The sequence below is a fragment of the Penicillium coprophilum genome (genome assembly GCF_028826855.1).
Source record: "Penicillium coprophilum strain IBT 35676 chromosome Unknown utg000002l_segment0_segment1, whole genome shotgun sequence".
NCBI lineage: Eukaryota > Fungi > Ascomycota > Eurotiomycetes > Eurotiales > Aspergillaceae > Penicillium > Penicillium coprophilum.
The window spans coordinates 3,034,528-3,055,805 of record NW_026622722.1 but is presented as its reverse complement, the minus strand read 5'-3'; the positions used below and the strand labels follow the sequence as shown (position 1 = coordinate 3,055,805).

At 49.2% G+C, this 21,278-nt stretch overlaps 8 protein-coding genes across 8 annotated transcripts; 3 read left to right on the top strand and 5 right to left on the bottom strand.

The window, feature by feature from the left end:
• Positions 1-606: 606 nt before the first annotated feature.
• N7500_003222 (alpha/beta hydrolase) lies at positions 607-2,095 on the bottom strand (the record flags this gene model as incomplete). The annotated part of the gene is made up of 5 exons (XM_056674368.1): positions 607-671; positions 726-1,535; positions 1,595-1,795; positions 1,857-1,930; positions 1,986-2,095. The coding sequence occupies 5 exons, from the start codon at positions 2,093-2,095 to the stop codon at positions 607-609; spliced, it is 1,260 nt and encodes a 419-aa protein (XP_056534893.1).
• A 222-nt stretch (positions 2,096-2,317) lies between these two features.
• On the top strand, positions 2,318-4,649 carry N7500_003221 (uncharacterized protein; the record flags this gene model as incomplete). Its single annotated transcript, XM_056674367.1, has 2 exons — positions 2,318-2,550; positions 2,612-4,649. 2 exons carry the CDS (start codon positions 2,318-2,320, stop codon positions 4,647-4,649), a joined length of 2,271 nt encoding a protein of 756 aa, XP_056534892.1.
• Positions 4,650-5,218: 569 nt separating this feature from the next.
• N7500_003220 (TLDc) lies at positions 5,219-7,297 on the bottom strand (the record flags this gene model as incomplete). Its single annotated transcript, XM_056674366.1, has 2 exons — positions 5,219-7,086; positions 7,255-7,297. 2 exons carry the CDS (start codon positions 7,295-7,297, stop codon positions 5,219-5,221), a joined length of 1,911 nt encoding a protein of 636 aa, XP_056534891.1.
• A 3,755-nt stretch (positions 7,298-11,052) lies between these two features.
• N7500_003219 (RTA1 domain-containing protein) lies at positions 11,053-12,374 on the top strand (the record flags this gene model as incomplete). Its single annotated transcript, XM_056674365.1, has 2 exons — positions 11,053-11,569; positions 11,632-12,374. The coding sequence occupies 2 exons, from the start codon at positions 11,053-11,055 to the stop codon at positions 12,372-12,374; spliced, it is 1,260 nt and encodes a 419-aa protein (XP_056534890.1).
• A 986-nt stretch (positions 12,375-13,360) lies between these two features.
• On the bottom strand, positions 13,361-15,058 carry N7500_003218 (glycylpeptide N-tetradecanoyltransferase swoF; the record flags this gene model as incomplete). Its single annotated transcript, XM_056674364.1, has 4 exons — positions 13,361-13,558; positions 13,623-14,406; positions 14,465-14,894; positions 14,983-15,058. The coding sequence occupies 4 exons, from the start codon at positions 15,056-15,058 to the stop codon at positions 13,361-13,363; spliced, it is 1,488 nt and encodes a 495-aa protein (XP_056534889.1).
• A 505-nt stretch (positions 15,059-15,563) lies between these two features.
• Positions 15,564-17,326, bottom strand: N7500_003217 (tetrahydrofolate synthase; the record flags this gene model as incomplete). Its single annotated transcript, XM_056674363.1, has 3 exons — positions 15,564-16,961; positions 17,029-17,166; positions 17,243-17,326. The coding sequence occupies 3 exons, from the start codon at positions 17,324-17,326 to the stop codon at positions 15,564-15,566; spliced, it is 1,620 nt and encodes a 539-aa protein (XP_056534888.1).
• Positions 17,327-17,933: 607 nt separating this feature from the next.
• N7500_003216 (putative aldehyde dehydrogenase) lies at positions 17,934-19,612 on the top strand (the record flags this gene model as incomplete). The annotated part of the gene is made up of 4 exons (XM_056674362.1): positions 17,934-17,979; positions 18,054-18,507; positions 18,563-19,262; positions 19,319-19,612. 4 exons carry the CDS (start codon positions 17,934-17,936, stop codon positions 19,610-19,612), a joined length of 1,494 nt encoding a protein of 497 aa, XP_056534887.1.
• A 774-nt stretch (positions 19,613-20,386) lies between these two features.
• N7500_003215 (Ethanolamine utilization EutQ) lies at positions 20,387-20,907 on the bottom strand (the record flags this gene model as incomplete). Its single annotated transcript, XM_056674361.1, has 3 exons — positions 20,387-20,571; positions 20,629-20,760; positions 20,829-20,907. 3 exons carry the CDS (start codon positions 20,905-20,907, stop codon positions 20,387-20,389), a joined length of 396 nt encoding a protein of 131 aa, XP_056534886.1.
• Between the last annotated feature and the right edge of the window lie 371 nt (positions 20,908-21,278).

The window sequence follows — 21,278 nt, the reverse complement described above, 5'->3', positions numbered from 1 at the left end:
TGCTGGTTGTATTTACTTTGATTGAAAATAAACTTCATCGTCGTTTACTCTATGTGTGAAACAATGTTTGTCTTGATTAGAACCATGATTGATCTATCACATTGATTCATATTCTCTCTCGGTCGACATGGGATGACTACAGGAATAATGTATCTGAAGAAGTGTTTCAATTATGGGTTCGGTAGGGCTGGATATTGGTTTCCACGTCTGGGCTATCATCGGGTAGGGCATGGCGGTAATATAGTTGTGGTTGTCATTTTCAGAGAGATAATAAAAAGAAACAAAACATTTGAAGTTATCTATAAGTTGTTTCAACACTGAGATTTGACACCTCACTTAGGGTGAACTTCTGCATGCACCCGCCAGTTGGCTACCAGTTGGCGAGCGCAACCACCTTGGGGTCGTAATCTGCTCCATTAGATCAAGGTGGAGGGTTGCCAATTCAAGGTATGGTTTTCAAGCCTTCTTTGCCCTTCCTGTGGTGAAGCATGCATGAGAATTTGTGTAGAAAGATCATCTATTTTATAGGGTATCTACAGCCACGGTAGAAAGTAACCGTCCTGTATAGGGTTTCTCCGTGTACATACAATCAATGTGCTAGCCACATTACTGCTCAAAAGCCCTCATAACAGCAATACCAGCCACCGACCCCGATGCAACGCGATTGTGACCTAAAAGATTGCTAGTTAGACTGGGGAATTCTGGGAATTGTTGCTTCAACATACCGCCGTATCGAATCCGTTCCCACCTGACTGTCTTCATAGTTTCAGTACCGTCTTCATTGCTGATCTGATTCTTCCAAATCTTGACCTCGCTGGGGTTGCCATCTTCGGCTTTGTGATATGTCATAGCCCCAGGAGCATCTTTGATGTTCCCACCCGTGGCAGCCACCCAGACGCGGCGTCCTTCATACCAGGGAATTTCGGCATCATCGAAAGCATGAACTATAGTGAGGTCAAAGCTTTTGTTCGTGTATTCCGTCTTTACACTGTTCAATGAAGTGGTATTGACGCCGGTAAGACGCGCCAATCTACTAGCCGTGTCCCAATGGTCCACAATGTGCCTCAACAGCCACTTCTGAGCCCGGGGATATCCCATGATAGGGGACAGCATAGGCGGTGTGATGCCTTTGAAGCTGTAGGATTCGAGGAGATTTTTTAGGCTGCTGAAGGACGCCAATAGAACTACACCGGCGAATGGCTCAGCGTTCTTAATAGCTGGCTGTATAGCTGCCGGGTCAGGCGATCCGAATGCAAAGCGCTCTGCCACTGCGGCTGTGACCGCAGTTCCAAGACTCTGGCCCACGATGGCGATGCGAGAAGTGGGAACCTTTAATGAGCCTGCAGTAAGGAAGTTGATGAGGGAAACACCATCCGTGATCAGACCTTCCTCTGTAGGAGATCCAGTGCTAACACCAAAGCCGCGATAATCAATCGCAAAGACGTGGACTGGGTTTGACGGGGTAGACAGGCTCAACATGGTGTTGTAAGTGGCAGGGCGTTGAGCAGAACCCAAGTGTGCCGCATTTCCGTGGACTGTATTTCTCACATGTCAGTTTTTTACAGTGAGAAGTCCGGATATTGATATCACTTACAGCTTACGACGACTCGTGCATTGGGGTCATTGGCGAGAAGCTTGTGGGCAACTGTCTTTGTGTAATCCTCAGCTGGCCCAGTAGAGGGATTCTCCATTAATTCCTTTTCATGTTCCAGGCAAAGATGCAAGGGCATCAAGTGCCAGCCATAAATGGTCTCATTGTCAGGCGTCACCAAATGAAACGGTTGGACTTGGGTTCCTTTGGGGGTCAGTTAGTAAATGTACTTCTGTTGGAGTTCACCTCGGCAAAGGGGGCGTACTCAAGAATCCGAACTGCTCAACTTGATTGACATCCTGCCATAAGCTGGGGTTGATCTTATTGGCATAAAGAACACTGTGTTATCTATGTTAGGTCACTCTCAGCTTAGACCCGAGAACTAGATACATACAAACGTTGGATCTCTGGGAAGGTCAAGGAGAAGAGACAGAGCACATATATCAGTCCACCAAATGCAAGAGACCAGTAGGCCTTCCTGAAAATAGGTTTAAGTTCAACCATTTTGCGTTCAGGGGTTGAGGTGATGTCTGTTGACGGCCACACGAGTCCCGGGGGACGGAGGTGAGCGGGCAAGAAACGGCGCTGATAAGCGGCGCGTTATCGCGTGTCTTTCATTTCTCCCTTCTTACGTTCCACTCTCTCTCCATCGCCCTTCAACGCTTCAATATACGATGTTTTTTATAGTTCCATCGTGGGCATCGTGATTGTTTCGTGGAATCCACTATGGCCGAAAAGCGCAAACTTCCCTCGCGGCGTGAGTCTGCAGCTAAAAGACGTGTCTCCGAAGCCGCACCGCAGTCTCACAAGAAAAAGGCACCAACGCCTCGCGCCGCATCGCCGGAACCAGTTGACGCCCCTTTGCCAACGAAAGTCAAGGATGGAGACAGCTTACCTATTGTCCGCATGCGCCAGCCACTTTCCTTGCCTGACAATGAGTACCAGTCAATCGCCGAAAGGTTTGGAATCGCGGTCCTCTTTGGTGTTGCACGACTGACATTTTCTTTCTTCTCTCAACAGTGCAGTCCTCCTCGCCTCACTCGAACGATCGAAGAAAAAGTGGCTGAGTGATGGCATACTTGTTCGATACTACACAAAGCCGAAGAAGACGAAGCGCGAACAGACCGAGAAGAACAACCCATCCAAGGACACCATGACGAAAATCGGTCCATGCGATATTACCATTGGTCCCCACTTCTTTGATGCCATGATTTACATTGTCAAAGATCCCAGTGCACCAGCAGCACTCCAATACGCACCAGCTCAACGACCGATGGTTCACTATGGCCACCCTAATAACTTCCAACAATACCGACCGTATCCCACGCCATCGAACCAACAACGACCTGTGCAATATTCCCCGGCTCCTCCGGGTCGCCCTGGTTATGCAGGAAGCCAACCCTCGCCCCAGTCAACTCGTGGTCCGAATCAACCCTCCCCCCAAGGAGGACAAAAGCCATCACAAGGGCACAAAGGCCAACCTGCTAAGCCGAGTCCAGATCCCGTGATTCAAATGCTGGCTACAAGGGCAGCCGCAGACCCTGAACTGAAGGCCTTGATGCGCGTTGTTGCCTCAAGTCAAGCATCCCAGGAGCAGCTCCGGGCTTTCCAGGCACACATCGACGAACTCAACGCCATAATCAAATCAAGAGAACAGCAAGAACAACGGCAGCAATATTCAACAGCACAACCAATTACACAAAAGTCGACCCCAACACCTCAAGCTCAGACTCAAAACCAACAAGATAGTGGGACGAAGCCAGTATCGCTAGATCGACCAGAAAATTCGCAAACGCCATCCAAAGGTCTCAAGCAGCCACCTGCGAAGACGGAAGGGCAGCCTCAGACTCCTGCTCAAGCCCCGACAAGCCAGACTCCCAAACCTCCCCAGAGCATCACCGGGTCGAGCACGATAAAAGAAGAGCAACCAGCCGCAGAGCACAACAGCTCCCAGCCTGCGCCGCCTGAAGGAGGGCGCGCAGTGGCACCAACTCAATCAGCGACCCCTAGTGCTGCAAGCACCCCGGTCCCCGCTTCTACCTCCCAGCAGCAGCCTCCTGTGGTAAACCCGGCACCACTAGGCAGTGCTCAACAGCCAGGAGCACGACCGGGACCACCATATGCCCCCCTCCAGCAACCTGCTTATGGGTCCCAACCTCCACTTCAGTCTCGACCACCACAATTCGGTGCCCCTGCTCCATTTCCCCGTCCGCATCCTATTCCTTACGTCTCCCCGCTTGGATCTCCGCCGGTAAACTACAAGTCTGTGGTGTTTGAATTCACATCCCCCTTAACTCCATATGGAAGTAGCACATCAGGCCATGCGGGCTCGGGTGACCGCTATCTTTTCCCTGAGTATACTATCCTGGAATGGCTTCCTGCCGAGAACACTGTCATCGCCTCGTTTTTGATAGTACGGAAAGTAGCTCCAAACACACCATTCCCTCTTGAGACTGCCGCAGAAGCTGCCAACTCCAAAAGTAAAGGGAAGGGGGCATCGAAAGCTAAGAAGGGAGAATCAAAAGTCAAAGCCGACAAGGGAAAACTACCAACCGATATTCCAACCCCCGGCCAGCCAGGCACACCTACACCCGGAACGCCGCAAAAGCAGGAACCCGCCGACCAAACAGGAGTCCTAACCCCCAGCCTCCCAGGGACTCCTGCCAATGAGGCGAATCTTAAGGAATACTGGCAGCCAGTTACGTTCCGCATCCATGCCCCCAATGCCAAAATCCTCGAGCCTCTAGCCCGCGTCGTCAAGCCAGCCGACGAGGTGCGCAAGTATATGAACGATATCATGGACCGCGCTGAGCGCGCGCCAGATGGCTACCTGGCCATGCGTCTACCTCGCGAGGCGGCCTCAGAATCATTCGAAAAGGACGGGACACCTGCTTCCTCCGGCAATTTCGGTACCGGCACCCGCAGTCGTCTTTCCCGTGTTCAGCTCGCTGGCGATGAATCTGAGGCAGAGGTCTCTGGATTCGAATTCGAGGAGGACGAAGAAGATCTCAAAGATTTCTATGATGCGCCAAGTGGATTACCCCCGTTGAAAGCATGATGATGGGTTTTTTTTACTGCTGGAGGCGTCTAAGGGCTGGATCCTTCAGCTCAGTGGTCATTCGACACCACAATTTAGATGGCCAGAATGATTGAGTAACTCTATAGCATCGGTCTGGTAAATGCAGACACGGGGTCGAAAATAACAATGGTATGGTGACAATACCAGGACTTGCGAAACAAGTCAGATCTATACTAAGAAATTCTGAACTCCGAGGATGTCTCTGGGTTGATGTTTGTACCATATAAAGTTATGTTTGTGCCAGTTGTTGAATTTACGATAACGAATTGCTCCAGCGCTTCCATTTATCTATGCAACAGCTGTTCTCTCCTTCCACGTTTAGTGGGAGTCATAGCATGCTTTTCAACTAGGTTTACTGGATGGCAACTGGATTGTGTGGGAAGATGCCGCTGAAAATGTCGCCAGGTTTGGGTAACCCGAGAAATTCAAGCCTTTTAGGGCGAGTTATTAATGTATAGAAATGACACTACGTCTCCAAGGGTATCTCAGAGCCTCTTCGCATGAGGTTGGAACAAACGATTGCTCGGTAAATAGGTAACAGACCAGCTCTAGCCCCCTCCACCAGCGTATTGCGCCTCATCCCCAATAATTCCGGCCGCTTCCAAGAGCCACCTTGCACTCTGGGTCGCCGGATCCCCAGCCCCAGCTTTGATGTTGATATTACGACGGCGCTCGGCCTCCCGTGCCTCAAATTCCCACTTTGCACGCTGTATCTCCACCGGACTCAAGCTAGGGTCTGCGGAGAAAGATGCATCCGGATCTGGGACCATACCCCAAATCTCCAGGGTATAAAGATCAAGCTTAATCTTCGTCGGAGCGTCTTCGGGGCGTGTATTGGCAGCGGGTAAGAAAACCCCGTTGTGCCCAAATGGTGCAGCGTAGAATTCGGCAGTTTCTATGTTCGCGTCGATAAGAAGACTGCCTGCTCCTTGCGGAGACGGGTAGGTTTGGTGTGTGCGGGATGGGGCAGGGATTTTGCAGCCGATTGCGATCCCAGTGTTGGCTGAGAAATAGGCGGTTGGAGTGTTGGGCTTTGTTGCAGATGAGGAGGGATTTCCAGGGAGGAGCATGTGTTTCGGGGATAGTTGGAAGAGGCAGGGGAGGAGGTCTGTCGTTTTTGAAGATGAGCCTGAGGTCGATATGGAGGTTTTCCACGGTTGGGGAATGTATGCACCCAGTGTTACCAATTCCTCGCTGGATGAATCTGCTAATAATCCTTGCAGGATGAGGAGACTGGCGGATTGCCAGGTAAGGACGTGGTGAGAGAAGTATGTCAAAGAAGACCCGTGGGCGCTTGTCGAGAAGACAGGGTGTAGTTTGACGTCACTTCGGAGGATATTGATATCGGGTGATGTGGAAGGGAGGAAGAATGAAAGATGAGAGTTGATTGTCGGGTTTAATATGGCCGACTCGAAGCTCCCCGGAAGAGTGAGTGCAGCCGGTGGCGATGGGGGTTCTTCGTTCTCCTTGCTCTCCTGTTCGCTCTCCGTGGCTAGACCATTTTGGCGGCGTTGAGATAGGTTCAAGTTTTTGCTGAAAAGCATGTGCTCGAACAGAGCAGTGAGCGGATCAAATAGGTATGGAAGAGACAGAGAAATCGTTCGAGCAAAACCCTTGTAGGATATCCCGCTGGCGCGCTCTTCCGAAGAAAACCCCGCAATAATACTGTCTGCTTCCTTCTTAACCAAATCCATACGCCGATCATCCAGCCCAGATGTATAAACCTTCAGTGACTCCATTGGCTTCAATGGTGCAATTACAAGCAGTAGCATGAGCAACCGACGGAACGTATCGATGGAAATTCGGGTCTCGTAAACGGTCTTGTCAACCCGGTGGTCATGTTTGAATACTTCAATTGCATCAAGAGATTCCAGTGCTGCAAGTGCAAGGTCATCATCCTCATCCTCGTCGTACTCATCATTGACCGGTTCGTCTATGGAGAACCCCAGCGCATGGGAATTCCCAGCCGCACCTTCGGAATCCTTGGTCGTGGACTCTCCATTATGCTCGGCGGGAGTCTTCCTCCCCACATCAGCCAAGCTGCCAAAGAGCAACTTGATTCGATCTTTATGTCCTCTTTTCAGTGCTTTCCCATAGCGGTCTGTCAAGAGTACAACCACTTTAACCATGGCCTCAAATGTCAACACACTGGGGGCGAGCGTGTTTTGGAATGGAAAGGCTCCCAGATAAGAGACCATGCGAAATATCACCGGCCCTGCATCTAAAGGCTGTGTCTGTGAGGGGGTATAGGTACTATCCGGGATGCCCAAAAAGTCCGAGAGGACCTTCTCATTCCAGTACTTCAGGCCTCCCTGCTCTAAGGCCCGGGAGTTAAAATTGTCTTTGAAATGCGTGAGCTCTAATGGCGTGAAGCATTTTGTCGCAAAGCGCTCCGCGAGCACGGAGCTCAGCTCCTCTGTTTATGCATATGGTCAGATACACTTGGCATTGACATTTTATTGACCATAGGGAGACCATTCAGGTCAAGTCAAAGCCATATATGATTGACAATTATGGATGATCAAGCGACATGACATTCATGTATCTTCAGAGCCCAAGCAAGAACGTAATAGCATTAACTCACCTGGAGATGATGCACCATGCTCACTCGACTGCCCTGCACCCATCGTTGGTAGTTGCGGGGACGACCCCACTGCAGAGCTACAGCTGCGTCCCGTCACAGTGCGCAAGAACCGAGTTCAAGCGAGAAGTTGGAAGAATAGAAAGACTAGGGGAATGAATTGATTTAAGATGATCAAGTAAACTCCGATAAAAACAGGGTCAACAGGCAATAAATAGTAAAGAAGAACTGCTTCCTGCCATGAGACGACGTCAGGAAGTCTGCCTGAGGCAGCATGGCTCTAGACTCTTGGTGCGGTGCCTGAGGCTGCCAGTTAGCTAAAATTACGTAAGGGTAGATCAGGTGCCCACAGCTGGGCGGGTTCCTGGGGCCACATGACCTCCAATCCCCTATTACAGTTGCTAATTCGACTGGACTAGGCCTCTTGGTATCTCCAGTCAACTGCCCAGGTGGGCAGCTCAGAAAGCATTTCTTTGTGCTACATCTATTTTGGAACTCTTTGATCATTTTTACCATTTTCCTCGCTTACCGACTTTGTACTCCATCTGGCATGATGCGTTGTTCACCCTGGATGATTAGAGGCGCCAGTCGACTAGCTTCCTGGCACCCCCGAACCAATGCAATCAGTTTGTCCAAGATCATGCTTCAAAGAGAAAACGTAACTTTTCATTCAAAGGGAGACCAATCGAAATGCTCCGAAGTCCCTCTCCCTCGGCATAAACACAGGACATACCTTTCCTCGGGAGTCTCACCAGAATTAGAATCCGATCAAGTATGATCTAAACCAGTATACCTCATCTCGACTATATAACCTTCGAGACTCGATGTGGTTTCAATCAGCGTGACTTTGTGATGACCGCAAGGCTATATATGCGCACTCTAGAAGAAAGGAGAATGCAATGACTGATTGTCTCCAAGCGTGCGCAGAGTTTTCCCAACTTTCAATTGAACGCTGGCTTTCTAATGTCTGCGCGTCAGTTACGAGGAGAACAGGTTGGCAATGCAACTAATTGCATGGCATCACTGACAGCTACTCTCTTTCCTTTCAGAAGCAGGCATAGAAGCAGGCATTCATCAAAGGGCTAGATGGTCATGTTACTTTGACACTCAAATAAGGAGGCGTGGATCGATAAGGAATTCCACTTCGCGGGACTGATTCCTCCATTTCAGTAGGGGAACATAGGACCTTGACACGGCTCATACCTCGGGGAGGGGCACAGTCCAAGGTCTTCTGGCATTAGTGTGGCAGGAGATGGACTCCATGGCATGCCTTGTGTGGTTGCACATACAAGCAAAGCTGGTAGCCAGTGTCTGCAGTGACGTCGGAAAAAACCACGAACCCGAACATCACAGGTCGGATTTATAATTACTACGCGACTACTTCCAGGTTTGGACGAGCGGGTGCTGATGTTCCAGAAATCTGGGGTATTCCATGCTGACCATTAATCTGTTGCGACGGAACTATGTGCGCCTGGCTCAATGCATGGTTAAAATTGGTGCTGAATAGAGATTGATGAGCCTTATACAGTGGGAAGACTTGTTACGCAGTCGCTTTCGGCGATTCACCGCGCTTCATTCGGAACAGAACAGCCATTTAGACGGGGACGAAGCTAGCGGGGGGTTCGGACCGGAGTAGAGTTAAGGATATTCCCTTTGTCGGCCGTGAAGAGTCGCAGTCCGAACCAGTAATTGCTTACGGCGTAAAAAGGTGTGGCGCATCTAAGCTATCGGACCGGGGCCAAAAAGCTTTCTTGTCCGGAAATAGTGCGCCAGAGATTTCAGGAAAGACGTTCAAATCGTACAGAAAAATGCTTTTCAATATCCACAGCCCAAATGATAAAAAGACATACATCGACGGGTAGTAGTACGCTATATTCAAGGCATTATACACTGGGCCCGAAATACATACCGAAATACCTATTACAGCGGTTTATTCCCGAGACGTTAGGGCTAAATTGTCTTCGTGCTGACGTGCATTGACCTAGCGTCAGGGCTCGACTAAGTGCCTATATTCAATTGGCTTCCCCAAGGCTACAAGATATAATTGAGTACAATGCTTGATAATCAATTTGGATGTTCTCATTATCTGGATACTCTTACAGAGTAATAATCGTGGCAAAATGCCCATGCATCACACTCTTACCAGGTAACCGAGATTATAAGGAACGGCAATCCACAATGGAAACAGCCAACTGACCTTTTGCAGAGTCTCAAAATATTGATGAGAGATGACTGTCGCCTTGTATAGACCCCTAAGCTAGGTGGAATGATCGCGAGCTAGAAGCTCGCCCGGTGGGCCTAGTTCGATAATGGCCCCGTCCAACATCACTAGAACAGTAGAATTACGATACGCAATTTCATAACAGTATGGGATCTAAAGTGATAACAGGTTATCTGCTGCATTTTTGGATCTATCTCCCGATCCACGTTGGCTGTGACCTCGTTCACAATACCACCGAGCCCGGACAGATCATGGCCCGAGCTAGACACAGCAGTTGCTGCTGCACAACAAATAACAGACCATCCCAGAGATAGAGGCTAACGCCGTCTCGTAAGGTAAATTCATCCTATAGATACACCTCTTCGAGTGGTATTTAATCGCCTACTTAGCGGTTGTTGCACCGAAGGGCTCGGCAGTTTCGCGAGTCGCGCCTGTGATGAAATGAGTGGACTGCTTGGCGTAGATCCGTCAGTGCTTTATTGTCGTAGACCGCAGTTGCGATGTAAATTCAAAGACATGATGGCAACCGCCTCTCGCATTGGGTGCGGAGATGATGTATGCTGACAGGGAAAGACGATTTGCCGCTACTGCGCGCACAGTCATTCAGCCAATGAGGGCTTTTGAACCAACTTGGACGACGAATCTTACCTTCCTAGAGCCTTATAGTTGGCGGAGGGGCTAGACTAGGGATCATACTCTGGTCGCCATCGTCATTTGACTAAGGCGTATCTAGAGCAAATGCGTCAATCCGAGACGGTAGAAAATTCTAGCCGGCTATCATAACCACTGATTTCGCCAAGAATGCCCAATAACAGCATGGTAGTTCTATATATTATTAGGCTGACCACGAAGTTAATACTAAACGGCCGAACCTCGAAGCTAAGATTTTTCAGGCCGTAGATCTCTGTAATCCCATACATCACGAAATAGTAGCCGCCCCCGACTCAATGAAGAGTTGTAGCTTGGTGGTAACAAGTTAGTAGTAGGTAAGCAGAAGCAGCGCATATGGAAGGTCAGTGGAAGAAGTCTCTTCCAATAGCAAGGTGTAATCAAAGCCATTGTAACAGTCGGCGCTAAGGTAGGACCAAAGACGTTCTGCGCAGAAATTTCACAGAGATTGTTGCCTAATTTTCCATTTCTTTCTTGAAACAAAGAAAATGGGGAGATTTTAGCTCGCATTACTAGCCCTGGTGGAAATTGAGGGCGTATGTTATTTGGGGGCCAAGTGCAAGTCTAGATGTCTCTGTGGTACGCTGTGTATGTGTATTAATGTGGAGTATTTGCAATACCAACTACGGAATAGCCCCCATGCCGCTCTAATTCGCCTTAAGCCTCACACCTCTAGGGCTATTTTTAACTGGCGTCTGAATCTCTGATCTCTATTTCAAGGCAGCCATGATTGCAAGTGTGTTGTTTCTCCAGGCATCAGACATTGATATAAACTGACTGCCTGGGCGCGCTACCTTTGAAATGGTTGTAACGATCTCTGCTTGTACTTTCGCATCTCTTTCTCTTAGGCATTCTGACCTAATACATTCCTTTTTTCTTCAACTGTGTGCCCTCTATAGTTTCTCGTCATTATGCGATTTCCGATCTCGGGGTTGTTGTTCATGGTGGTGTCGGCCATGATGGCCCGGGCATCCCCCGTCCAGACCGCGGCTCCCCAGCCCGGGGTGGTACCGCGGGATGCCACCCCCACTACAGCGACGGACCCGGGGACCACGGCGACCACAGCGACCACAACGACAGATGACTTTGAATTCCACTTGACCTTGAGCTTGGATTTGCCCACAAATACATGTACGCCTACCATATCGCCCGACAAAAATGGTTGGGTACCACCCTCAGAGTGCAACGCCTTGTACCTATATTACCCGTCTTTTGGAGCCGCAGTCGCTGCCGCTGTAATTTTCACGCTCCTCACGATGGCACACTTTGTGCAAGCGACAATTTACGCCGCGGGATTTGCCTGGGTCATCCTCATGGGAGTCTCATGGGAAGCCGTAGCTTACGCAGTCCGCGCCTTTAGCACTCGCAATCAGCAGAATGATACTGTTGTGACCGTCGCCCAGATGTTTGTTCTGTTGGCTCCATTGTGTACGACCCTGAGCATCTTAGTTTGAGGCCCCCCAGTTCTATAATACTGACTTTTGATATAGGGGTCAATGCATTCGACTACATGGTGTTGGCTCGGATGATCCATTTCTTCGTCCCCGAGCGTCGCATCGGCATGTTCAAGCCCTCCCTACTAGCCAAGATCTTCGTCTTGCTTGACTTCGTCTCATTCATTATCCAAATGATTGGTGGCTTTATGGCCACTGGGACAGACCAGCAGCAAATGGACGGCATCCATCTCTACATGGGCGGTATCGGAATCCAGGAGTTCTTTATCGTATGCTTTTTGGTACTGGCCCTGCAGTTCCACCGATTGATGCTGCAGTTGGAGCGAGCTGGCCGACTGCCTGTCGAGAAACAGAACTGGCGTCGACTCCTCTATGCTCTATATGGCAGTCTCATCGCAATTACAGTGCGTATCATCTATCGCTTGATTGAATTTTCCGCCGGCTACCATGAGTCAAATCCCATTCCATACCATGAATGGTATATGTATGTGTTTGATGGCATGCCCATGGCCTTGGCCATTCTCGTCTGGAACTTCGCGCCGCCGGGTGCTGTGCTACAAGGTCCGGACGCGAAAATGCCCTCTAGTGGCATTGGAAAGTGGCTCTTCTGCAATGGCTGTGGATGCTGTGGTGGATGTTGCTGTCGAAGCTGCCGGAAGCCCAGGAAGGGAAAGAAGAATATGCAACGACTACCCGATCACGATGTATACGGCGATGACGTGCCACTTCATAGCAGAGAATCATCTCCATACCGCGATACATACACTGGTCGCCACTGAGTCTGGAGCTTTTTTGGTCTCTTCAATGTGCGGTCTTTCACGCACATTTACGTGTGGATGAGCCACATTCTACTTTCATGTCTATGTTCACCTTCTTCGCCTCGTTTCACTCCGATTCTATTTTGCATTGTTCTCTTTTACTCTGGATTGCACACGCATCTAAGAGCAAAGATATAGACCAGGTGTTCAGTGACAGCGGCTCTTGGACTATTTACGAAGGTCTTGCATATACCCCACCAGCCCCGGGATCATTCAGGCTCATACAATTTTAACATAATAAAAGATAGATGATGACAGCAAAAATGTATAAACCAGATCAATAAATACATATAAGTCACGGCATTGTGCAATGGACGAAAGTAATCTATAGCACATTCGGCCTTGACTGGCTCAAACTGCCGTAGGTTTCGCAGTTAATCCCATACCAAATTTGTATGGTATTGAGAAGACGGTGTAAGGCGGTATCGTATTATATTTTGGGTCTGGATGGTATAGTGGAAGTGGCAGTGGATATGGTATGATATGTATGATACTTAATGATTATGGATGTATGCCATTAGACCTGGAACTTCTATCAAATAGCATATGAAACAGACTGAGGGAAGCAAAGGGGTCATAAAAATTAACCATACCACAATGTACAAACTTGAACTCGCTTCGCAACTTGGGCTGGCCTCGAGGGACCATCATTGCGGACCCCATGTTGAATTGAGCTGCTACCTTGCATTACACAGACCTTACCTGCGCCGGAAACTTCTTCATCTAAATTCTACGTAGGTAGAGAAGGAAAGTCGCAATAAATATTTGTAAGACAAAAAACGTAAATTTCTTCCGGTGTTGCAATCACTACTAGCCTTCACAATTCTGGCCCAATGAAATTCGTATATAAGAGTATATTTTTATATTCTCATCGCTAGCACGAGATAAGGCAAAGAAATTCGTTTTCGGGGTATCCGACGTTAGATTTGCTAGCCAAAGCATCAAGCCTACAGCATGACGATACCGACGCCTCCCATCTTCGACTCGTCGGGCAAGTTTTTCTCGTTAATTCCACCACCAATAGGTGCAGCGCGGTAGTTGTATAGATAAAAGTGGAGCTGGCCATCACCGGCACCGAACTTGAGATCCTCGAGGAAGAGGGGGTTGTCGTGCGAGGTGAGTGCATTAAAGACGTCAAAACGGGCCTAAAACAAATAATAAAATCGCGGGATTAGCATATAGATCCGAATATAAGGTATTGCAACATACCTGCTTTGCGCAAATCAGGGCATCGTTCATCAAAAGTTGCAAGCGAGCCTTGAAAGCTTTCTTGTCGTCAGAAAACGCGGTCTCGGTCGCGTAGTAGTACAGGTATGCGGCACGGACAGTATCGTGCTTAGGGTGGTCGATCACAGTAGACTCGAGGTTGTAGAACGAGACGAAGTCAGTGATCTGGTGGGTTTCCGGATCTTCGGCGACGTATGACCAGACAACCTGCTCCTTGCCGGGCTGCTCTTTGTAAACCAGCCAGTGATCAATTTCTTCACGTGTAAAGGCCTGGTTCAAGTCGAAGCGCCGCATGTATCGCTCCAGCAGATCATAGACGGCATCGATGTCCTTAGATTCCATAGGCCGCAGACCGGGGGTCGATGTCTCGCTAGGGAGGTGATTCTTAGTGATCATGCGGGCCTTGGTCGAACCATGGGGGAGAGGGGAGAAGCCAACGTCGTAGAGCTTCAACCAATCGAGAGAACGGTGGTAGTATCGGCAGGAGCTGACGGGTGTGGGCAGGATTATACCACCGGTGTAGATGGCCTGGTAGATGCCCCTCAGATAACAGCGGCGGGTAATCTCCTTGATCAAAACGGGGGTAAGGCGCTTGGAGCGGAGTTTCTTGTGGATACACAGGAAGTTGATCTCCGTCACCTTGATGCGCTCGCCCCGTACGCGGAGTTCAGTCGGGACACCGCAAATGGATGCAACCAACTTCCGCGACTTTGAGGCACGCACTCCAACATGCCATTCCTTTTTCCATCCAGGAGACATCAGTGCCCTATTTATGTAGCATTAGCGTTCTGAGATAGGTACGACAGTCCAAAACTCAATCGTACCAATGAAGGAAGGATTCCGAGTAGTTGAAACGGAACATGGCGTTATCGTCCTCGACATAGTGCTTGTTAAGAAGCTCGTAGAGCTCTTTCAACTCCTCCTCGTTCGTCAAGTCAAGAGTGCACCACTCGAACCCTTCAACCAGCGCATCGGGAGTCTTGGAGACCTTCTCTGGGTCAATGGTCTTGATAGGTCCTTGGGTGATCTGCTTCTTCCCGGCTTCTTCAAAAGCAGGTACTGGCTGTGTCTGCCAAAACTTGTATGAGGCCATATCCTTCTGGTTCTTGCCTCCCACTGCCAATCCGGTCAGCATCTGCGAGAGGTCCATGTTGTGCAGCAGAGCAGCTGCCTGGTCCTTGTCCATCGCAGCTAGCTCATTCTTCAAGGCAGGGTTTTGTTCGAGGAGTAGAGAAGCGAATTTCGGGGGAGCTTCTTGCCAGCTTTTTAAATGTGGATGTCAGCAGATGCGAATCAACGGGTGCTAGGTGCCTAGGGAGGCTAGGTAGAGAGGCATAGTTACCTGAGTCAGATTGAGTTCCAGACTCATCTTCATTGCGCTTAGGGGCTTTTCCCTTCTTATCGCTAGAATCAGACATGATGTGTTGGGGTGTTGAGGAAGAAGGAATTGAAGGTCCCACGTTTCAAACACCACGGATCTCTGGTGGGGGGAACTACGGGCGGGCACTTTCACTTAAATGACACAGGAACGGACTCTACATAACTCTCTATGCACGATCTTTGGGAAAAATCTAAAATAACTCATTGAAAAGTACTATTTTTTAGGGACACGTTTCACACTGTACGAAGTACTTCATGCTCCACCGTGAAGAGTAAAGACCCCTGCTCAGTGAGCTCTCGGTGGCCTGGAGGAACCTCGGCACTCACATATGCAAAGCCCAGGTAAATCTAAAGCACATAGAACCTTTGAATTCGGTACCATTCGAATACACTGTAAATTCAGAAACTATACTGAGAGTCAGAGAATTGTTGAAATCCGAGCAAAAACACCTCTATGTCCGTTCTATGCTAAGCCAAAAGCATATCTCAAGTTGATACAAGAATGCAAGTCATTGGAGCTCCAGGCTACCAATCACCGGGGAATCACTCATCGGTAGGGGGCTTTGTCTCGACCACGTCGAGGAATCCTCCAACCAAATGGATGCTGCCGGTGACAAAAGTCATGACCGGCGCTTCGTCCTTCTGCAAGACCTTGCGTTCCTGGCCCGCAATCTCCCGCGCAAAATCAACAGCCTCCTCAATTGTACCAAAAACATGTGTTTGGGCGTGGGGGTCAATAGCATTCCACTCCACAGCAAGGGACTTTTGGACTCGAAGGCGTTCGAGGTCATCAGCGTTGGTGTTCATACTGACCAAATCGGGTCGGAAGCCCGCCTGTTTGTAGGTGATGTTCGTGCAAAACAGGGCGTGAGTGAATGGATTATCATTTCCAAGGGCAGACGAGAGGGTCTCATGGAGAGCACGAGCAAGAGCTGTGCTGTTACGAGTCTGTTGGTTGAAGATCAAAATTCGTGTCTTTTTGGCGGCTACATCCTCGGACGATGAGTCGGCCTTGATCCGCGATGCAAACCACTGGCCAGCCAGCCGGATGCTCTCCAAAGTATGTCCACCATCGATATACCAAGAGACATTCTTCTCAAATCGGGTCTCACACCTGCCACCTAGGCGAGTTTCTTCGAGCCCGGTCTTGAACTTCGCCGGTAGGGGTTCTTTCATAATATTTTCAGGAACAGCGATACCAGCCTGGCGCAAGAAATCCGCGGCAACCGCCACTGCGACCGAGGCGTTGGTGTACTGGAAGTCTCCAGCCAACCCAAGGGTGATCTTGCTGCTTTCAGGACGAAGCTCTGGATGGCCAGCCACGATTTCCAACTGAGAGCCAGCCTCCTCGGCGCGTTTAGCCAAGACTTGTTCCGCGCCCAAGGGCTGTGGTGCCGCAAATCCATTCACGCCAGACTTAAGAATGCCACCCTTGTGCCACGCAATTTCCTCAATCGAATGTCCCAGCAAATCAACGTGATCAATTCCCAGACTGCTAATAGCTGTCACCTTGGGCTGTGGAATCACATTGGTACAATCGTATTGACCGCCGATTCCACATTCGATCACCGCGGCGTCCACACCCTCGCTCAGGTAGGTATGGAAGGCCATGATGGTCAAGTACCGGAAATATTGTGGTTTTGTCGCAGGCTGAGCGGGATCCTGGCCCGCCAGTCTAGCAGACTTTTCAAGACGATCCCATACTTCGAAGAAATAGCGCGCAAACTGTTCTTCGGACAATGGGACATTGTTTATCTTTATACGCTCGCGTGCGAACCGAAGGTGCGGGGAGGTGTAGAGACCGATCTTGAGGTTGGACCCGGGTTGATCCGCATCTTTTCGGGTGTATTGGGAGAGGATCGTGGAGATGAATGCGGAGGTCGAGCCCTTGCCTTTCGTGCCGGCCACATGAATTGCGTTCAGCCGATTTAGGTCAGAAGGCTAGAGAACGTAAGGATCTCACATCAGCGTCGCTCATAAGGAATCACGATCCATGCCATCAGCGCACCTTGTATCCAATGCGCTCTAGCCACTCCACAGTCTCCGGGAGGGATGACTCGTTGATCTCCTGCCTCGTTTTGGACTTCTTGAACGCTTCCACAATCGCAAAGTTGGTCTGCAGTGAGTTGAGAGACGAAATCGCAGCCTACCCATTCCAATGTCAGCATGTTCTTTTATTTTGTAGAGATTAGTCCCATGTCGCAAAGGTCCAAGTGGCATACCTCGTATGTTCGAGTCATGGCGGGCGAAGTCGAAAGGCGCCGTGCGCAAAACTGCCAGCGAATAGAGCTCCAAAGCCCTTTCATGAACAATTCAAGCCCGTGCCTGAAGTCCTCAAATGAGCAGGGGCGATTACGAAACCCCCAGTAGCTCTAACAGTTTATGATTCTTGGTCGATCCCACCCGCTCTCCTCGGGAAACCGATTCGTTGCTGATCGGAAAGATCACGTGTTGGGTAGCATACTAAGACCAGACTGAGGTGAACTGTACTCTGTATCCGTACAAAGTACATGATTATTTTTACTTCATACGCCGCAGATAACTCATTTCGCGGTTATATTTGTATATTGTACAGCACGAGCTCAAATTTTGGTGACCTCTGGAGCAACGAAACCGAGTAACTACCGGAGACCATAAGGCGATCGCTAACAACAATATTTATTCCAACTTTCGAAACCTACCTCGTGTGCTGTCTATTGCGAATCCGGATAAAAAGCGGACTAACATCAAATTGTGAGTCAACGATGTGGAATTTTATATGACTGGCTTCAATGATCCGATAGTGGGTCGCTATTCAATGTATAGATGCTCAGACAGTCCTATGCCCTAGTTTGATCCTGAAGGCACAATCCTTCTGTCTACCTTAACAAGAATCAAAGCAATATACCATTCGAATTATCAAAAGTCATCAATATGAGCGAAATCGAGCTTATTGGATACGAAGGCCGGCCTGTTCACAGTATGTGTATCCCACATTATCCAAATCACACATAACGCTTGATCACTGCCCACTAAATACCGGCTCATTTATAGTCAACACGGGCCTTTTCATCAACAACGAGTTTCACCTAGCGGCGGGAGGATCACAGCTTGAGGTCGAGAATCCTACCACGGGCAGCCATCTTGCATCCGTCTCAGCTGCACAGCGAGAAGATGTCGATGCCGCCGTGAGTGCAGCCCAATCGGCATTGCGGGGTGAATGGGCGACCGTGCTCCCAGCTCGTAGAGGCCAGTTGCTGAACCGGCTCGCCGACCTGATTGAGCGGGATGCGAATGACCTTGCCAGCCTCGAGGCCCTGGACGCGGGTGTCTTGTTTGGGGAGTCCAAGAATCTCCATATTCCCCAAGCTACAGAGACACTCAGGTACTTCGCCGGATGGGCAGACAAGATCACTGGTCAGCTGTTGAACATCCCACAGGGATATGCGTATACTCGAAGAGAGCCGCTCGGGGTGTGCGCTGCCGTTGTGCCGTGGAACGCGCCATTGTAAGTTCTCCTCACATGTCCGATGTCAATATATTGGCTGATCCTGGAGATGTAGAATGATTACTATCTGGAAGCTGGCTCCTGCCATCGCAGCAGGTAACGCATTGATAATCAAGACACCAGAGCTCGCCCCTTTGTATGCGCAGAAACTTGCTGCACTCATAAAAGAAGCAGGATTCCCACCCGGTGTGCTCGCTATCCTCTGTGGGTATGGCTCAGTCGCCGGCCAAGCGCTAGCTGAGCACGGCGGGGTTAAGAAGATTGCATTCACTGGCAGTGCCCCCGTCGGCCGGGAGATATTGCGAGCTGCAGCGGGTTCGAATCTCAAGAAGGTGACATTGGAACTAGGCGGCAAGAGCCCATCAATCGTCTTTTCTGATGCTGAACTGGAAAATGCCATATTTTGGACGACATTAGGATTTACGGCCAACAATGGACAGGTTTGTGCGGCGGGGTCGCGCATATATGTCCATGCAAATATCTACGATAAATTCCTCCTCGCATTCGCCGAGAAGCTGGCCCACACCACCCCTGGAGACCCTCTATCGGGACAGACCACCAAAGGCCCTGTTATTAGTCAGAGGCAGAGGGAGAAAATCACTGAATATATCCGCCATGCAAAGGAATCCGGTATTCGCCTGTTGACTGGAGGAGATGAGATTCCCGGGAAAGGCAACTTTGTTCCCAATGCTGCCTTCGCTGATGTCCCTGATGACGCGCGCATCATGCAAGAGGAAATTTTTGGCCCTGTCGCCGTAAGTTTTCTAGACAAAGGCGGCAGTTTGCCATACTTTCTAACCTTTGATCCTAGTCAATCGCGAAATTCACCACCGAAGCCGAGGTCATTGAGAAGGCCAACGCTACCGAGTTTGGACTTAGTGCCGCCGTGTTCACAAATAATGTTAACCGGGCACAGCGCGTTTCGGAGGCCATGGAATGTGGCCAGGTCACAATTAACTGCTGGGGGATGTTACACGCCAACACTCCGTTTGGAGGAGTTAAGCAGTCTGGCTTCGGCCGTGATATGGGCGAAGAGGCTTTGGATGCGTGGATGTCGACGAAAACTGTCAAGTACTTCAATCTACCGACAGTGGATGAGAAGTAGTTGTTGGCAAAAGCCAAATATTAAAATGGTCCATCACGCAACTATATATAGAAAATTCCGCATCTCTTTTTTCGAGGTAATTACGTTTAATTTGTAAACTTTCTATCGCTCCAAAGGCTGTACGCATTGGAAACCTACCAACGCGTTCTGGTATATGTTACATGATATATATATACCCCAAAAGTGTCCCGTAGGAATGGAGACTTTCACCCGACTCACACTGCATTTTGGGAAGAATTGATTGTATATTATTAGCTCCCTCCTGTTCATACCAAAAAGAGGTATAAAGTGACACCAATAGAGGCCGTAATGTGAAAAAGGGATTATGCCGAAAGGATAGCTGATGTAGTGCAATATCTATAATCCAGAAATCTAGGGTACAAAGTAGGTATTAAATGACAACTTGCATGCAAATCACAGGCAATTAATGGAGAATTTAGATCTTGGAAGTCAGCAGAGGTTCCAAAAAACTTCAGAGGCAGCCCGGATATTCAGACCAGTTGGCAACGTGGTAACTAGGTGGTGACACAGGTACCTAATAGGTAGGCGATCTAGGCGCTGTGATGTATCGCGTATAGATAACGGGATTCTGCATCTCAAGCTATTTTGACAGACAAATGATTTCAAAACCAACAGATATAAGAGGAATGAAGATTTAAGCTTATGTATATATTCATCAATCTTGTATCTCAATCTCACTAACCATATCCCACCCAAGTTTTGTGAATCTAAGTCGTAAATTCATCCCTCTCCAGGCATTACCATGCACTTGTTTTAGTGCATTTTGGGGCGAGCGCCAACTTTGTAAGCCACGGCGTACCGGGGCGTAGAGAAGATGATGCTGCTTCCACGGTGAATGAAGAAGGTGTCTCCAGGGAACAGCTTAGCTGTGTTTCCCTTCTCATCCTCGAGGTGCAGCTCGCCTACGAACAACCGAACCGGGAAATTCTCAGCATTTGCTATGCTTTCGTATGGCATTGTGTAGGGTAGGTATCATTTGATGGGGATTCTCTCACCTTTTAGCACTACTCCTGTTTCGTCATAGTCGTACAAGGGGGCCGGTTCGGGGTTATCGATTTGTTCAAGGAGAAACATGGATCCAGCCAAGAGGTTCGGGGCATCTTGTGAAGCCGAAGAGAAAACATCGCCTGCCGAACAGTAGATTTTGGTAAGTCTACGCCAGCACGTGGGGACATGGGATCTTCGAGGGCCTTACCAAAGTAGACGTTGGGAGGACCGGGCTCCAGCTTAGGAACGCGGTGGAACTTGCCCTCATCTAGCCACTCAAAAACCATGATGAAAAGAGTGCACGGGTGCTTTTGCGTAGGGTTATTATTTAATTGAAATAATCTGGACACCAAAAGACGTGTTGTTGTGAGTATGTCAACAGCTTTCGAGCTGGCTGATCTTTTTATATTACGCTCCTAGATCTTCTACGGAGCAATTTTCCAAGAACTTGGTGTAACCAATAATTTATTGATCCTCGAATTTCCAATTCGACGCTTGATCTACTTGAGCTTGTGGGGTCAGAGGTTACTAGCTTTGATATCAGGGCTGGGCATCAAGATATGACAATGAGATACATCTCCACTCGACCACAAATGAGAATTAGCTTATCAGGACATCATGTATGCTGACTACCGTCTGAGACATCTACTCTCTAGCA